Source organism: Kickxella alabastrina, assembly GCF_025024165.1.
Source record: "Kickxella alabastrina strain RSA 675 chromosome Unknown BX661scaffold_96, whole genome shotgun sequence".
Lineage (NCBI taxonomy): Eukaryota > Fungi > Kickxellomycota > Kickxellomycetes > Kickxellales > Kickxellaceae > Kickxella > Kickxella alabastrina.
In genome coordinates this window covers 21,119-24,276 of record NW_026251567.1, presented here as the reverse complement: position 1 = coordinate 24,276, position 3,158 = coordinate 21,119, and the positions used below count along the sequence as shown (strand labels likewise).

General features: G+C 53.0%; 1 protein-coding gene across 1 annotated transcript; it reads left to right on the top strand.

Moving 5' to 3' along the window:
* Positions 1-994: 994 nt before the first annotated feature.
* BX661DRAFT_131703 (uncharacterized protein) lies at positions 995-1,216 on the top strand (the record flags this gene model as incomplete). The annotated part of the gene is made up of 1 exon (XM_051532575.1): positions 995-1,216. A coding segment is annotated over one exon (222 nt), but the record flags the coding sequence as incomplete, so codon positions are not given.
* Positions 1,217-3,158: the final 1,942 nt, after the last annotated feature.

The following is a 3,158-nucleotide window of genomic DNA, read 5'->3' as shown; positions in this document are numbered from 1 at the left end:
ACAGTCATACAAATGCGACCATTGATCAGATGGATGTGGATTAGCAGATCACGAAAAGCTTAGCAGTGGAGTCAGTTAGGAGTAGCATTAGCGGTGCGGCATACAACTAAACCCTGGTACTATCTCTTTCTTAAACTTATCAATTATCAATTATATATACGAAATGATTACGTTTTACATAGTAACGAAAATGGGAGTACAGAAAAAAGATGCCTGATAAGCAAGCAACTATAATTTGGTGTGCTGGATAAAAAAACGTCCACACATCGCTTAGAGAAAATAGATCCATAGATCCACTTGTTCGTTTGATAAAGCCCTGTCCTGTATTAAACAACTGACAGATATAATTGCCATTATATATAGATAAATACATCCGTCCGCTACCTACAGGGATGAGTAGCCGCAGCAGTGTTGCCTCTTTGGTTTTGCACCCGGTTGCTTGCTGCTGAGTTTCTGCCAAATGATTGCACTTTGTTAACACTTTTTCCCAGAGGCAGGAAATTCACTTTACCTTTTAATAAAATGTAAAGGTTACACTGCAGTTCGGGGGTTTGTTACAGCATATTTACAACTTTGTATGTGTAGGACTGAAGGCGCGAGCACATAATCGTTTAAAGCCCGAATCAGTGATGAATAAACTAGCGCTCAATCAAGGCAGCCAATGGGAGCTGGCAATATGTCCATCACGTGCAGTACTTGTGTGTAATGCACTGTCATCTGCAAAAGGCGGTGCAGGCAAAGCGTTTCAGCTAATTTAAATTTCGCGTCCTTTTCTTTTTTCTTGTCAACTATTTTATTTTGCATTCGCTCTCTTCTACTACCTTTTTTCCATCTAATTGCACTTCCAATGTCAGCATACAGCGCGCATGGCGCAAACAGCAATAGGTTGCGACACCACACAGGCGGCAACGGCGGCTATCCAAACACACCCAACCCATTCCAGCAGTATGAGCAGGAGAACGACCCCAACGGCAAGGACTCGCGGCTGAAGAACAAGATAATAATGCTTAAGGAGGTGAGCATAAGTATTGGCGACGAGATACGCGACCAAAACCAGTTTTTGACAACTGTGGGCGACGACATGGAGAGCATGGGCGGGCGGCTCAAGGCCACGATGAGGCACTTCAACGACATGTTGGCGCGGCAAGGGTGCGGGCCATTTTTCTACCTGACAATATTTGCCATTGCCGTGTTTGTCTTCTTGTACATGTATTTGAAAGCGCGGTAGAAATATACACACATTTTAAAAATGAACAAATATGTGTATTTGATGATTAATCGAGGATATTTTGAAAGGGGAAAAAGCTGATGCTGAAAATTATTGAAATGACGCTCAGTTGGCAGCCTCAGCCTTGGCGGTATGCTTTGACATAAACTCAAAGAAGGCAAACTGGCTCGGGTCGGTGCCGTACTCGTAAACAAAGTGCGACGCGAGGTAGGCACCAAAGATAGCCTTGAGGTAGTTCAGGGGGACGCGCTCGAGGACGGTGTCAAGCCCAAGCTCCTTGAGCAGACGGGCCGGCAGGGCCTCGTGCATGATGAGGCGGCGAAGGGCAATGTTGTTCCACAGGTCAGTGCTCTCAAGGCTCTTGCGGAGCTCGACAATGGCAACAGACAGCTCATCTGAGAGTATGCTCTTGGGCTTACCCGTGCGCTTGGACTCGTTCCAGAGGCACTCAAACTCGCGTGCGGCGTTGGCCTCGATAAACTTTTGCACATCCGAAACATACTCCTGGTAGAAGGAGGGCAGAGTGCCATCGGCCTGCTTGCACATCAGGCGGCCGAACTCGGCGTCCGTGAAGGACAGCGCGGCGAGGACTTCGAGCGACGACGAAGTGACACCGCCCTTGTTGGCTGAGGCGTCCTTGAACAGGTGCACGCCGGCCTTCTCCAGGCGCAGGCGCGCATCCTGCGTGAAGAAGAGGTTGGCGCCCTCGACGACGTACTTGAAGCGAGGAGTGCCCTCGGCATCAAACAGCAAGCCGATGTTGTTAATATCGATGGACTCGGGACGGCCACCGCAGGGGACAAAGAAGTCGGCGGCAGCCAGCTTGTTAAGGTGGAAAACGTTGCGGAACGACAGGCCATCCTGGACAAGCGTGCCGTTGGGCAAAGTCACCTGGAAGTCGTCAACCAGCACGCGGAAACCCTCGGGGCTGAGTTTGGAGGTGTCAAAGTGCTGGATCATCTGGCGCGCCAGAGCCAGGCGCGTGAGCTCCTCGCGGTTAATGCCGTGGGGATCGTAGAGCACACCGCTGCCGTCGACAACGGCAGTGGTGCGGTCGTTGCTGATCTTGATCTCGTTGGAGCCCAGGTCGCCGTCGGGGCCGCCGGTCTGCAGTTTGGTGCACGCAGACTCGTCGAGGTTCAACTGGCGAATGATGCCCAGGACGTACTGGTGCACGGAGCGCGTGGTCATGCCGTACGTGTCGTGGGGGATACCGCCCAGGGTCTGGCTCTTGCCTGTGGTGAAGGCCTTCCAGAATGGAGCGCCGCGCTTGCGAGCGTGCTGGCTAGCCCAGTCCATGTAGCCGGCAGTGCCCTCATCGGGGCCAAAGAACAGGATCTCGTCGCGGCCGAGGCGGTCGACCAGGCGGTTCTTGATGCCCGGCGACTGGCCAACCAGCAGAAGATCGAGCATGGCGTCGACGTACTTCTCAAAGGCAATAAACGCCTTGTCCTGGGACTCGATGCCAAGCAGGATCGTGCCCTTGGAGCCGCCCTCAGGGATGTCTTTGTTCTTGCGGTGCTGCGTCGACGCCAGCGAGTAGTTCTCGTCAAACAACGTGCGCTGGTTGATCGAAAACGCCTCGGCGTTGCGCGAGCGTACAATGCGGATTCCACCACGGGCGACATCCTGGAAGCGCACGTGGAAGCCGCGGAACTCGTTACCGATGACCAGGAACAGGCCGTAAGGCTTGACAGGGTACTCGATTGCCGGCAGGAAGCTTGGGTCCATGCGGAACGAGAGCGCAACCTTGGTCGGCTGGTAAAAGTTGGTCTTGAGCACATTCTCGTTGAAGTCGAGCAGCGCGCGCATCACCATTGCGTCGTGCTCGTTAGTCGTGACGCGTGCGATCTTGACGCGCAGGTCCTCGGTGCTCAGGGGCACGGTGTCCTGTAGCCGCTGAGCTGACAGTGACACGTGCAGATCGTTA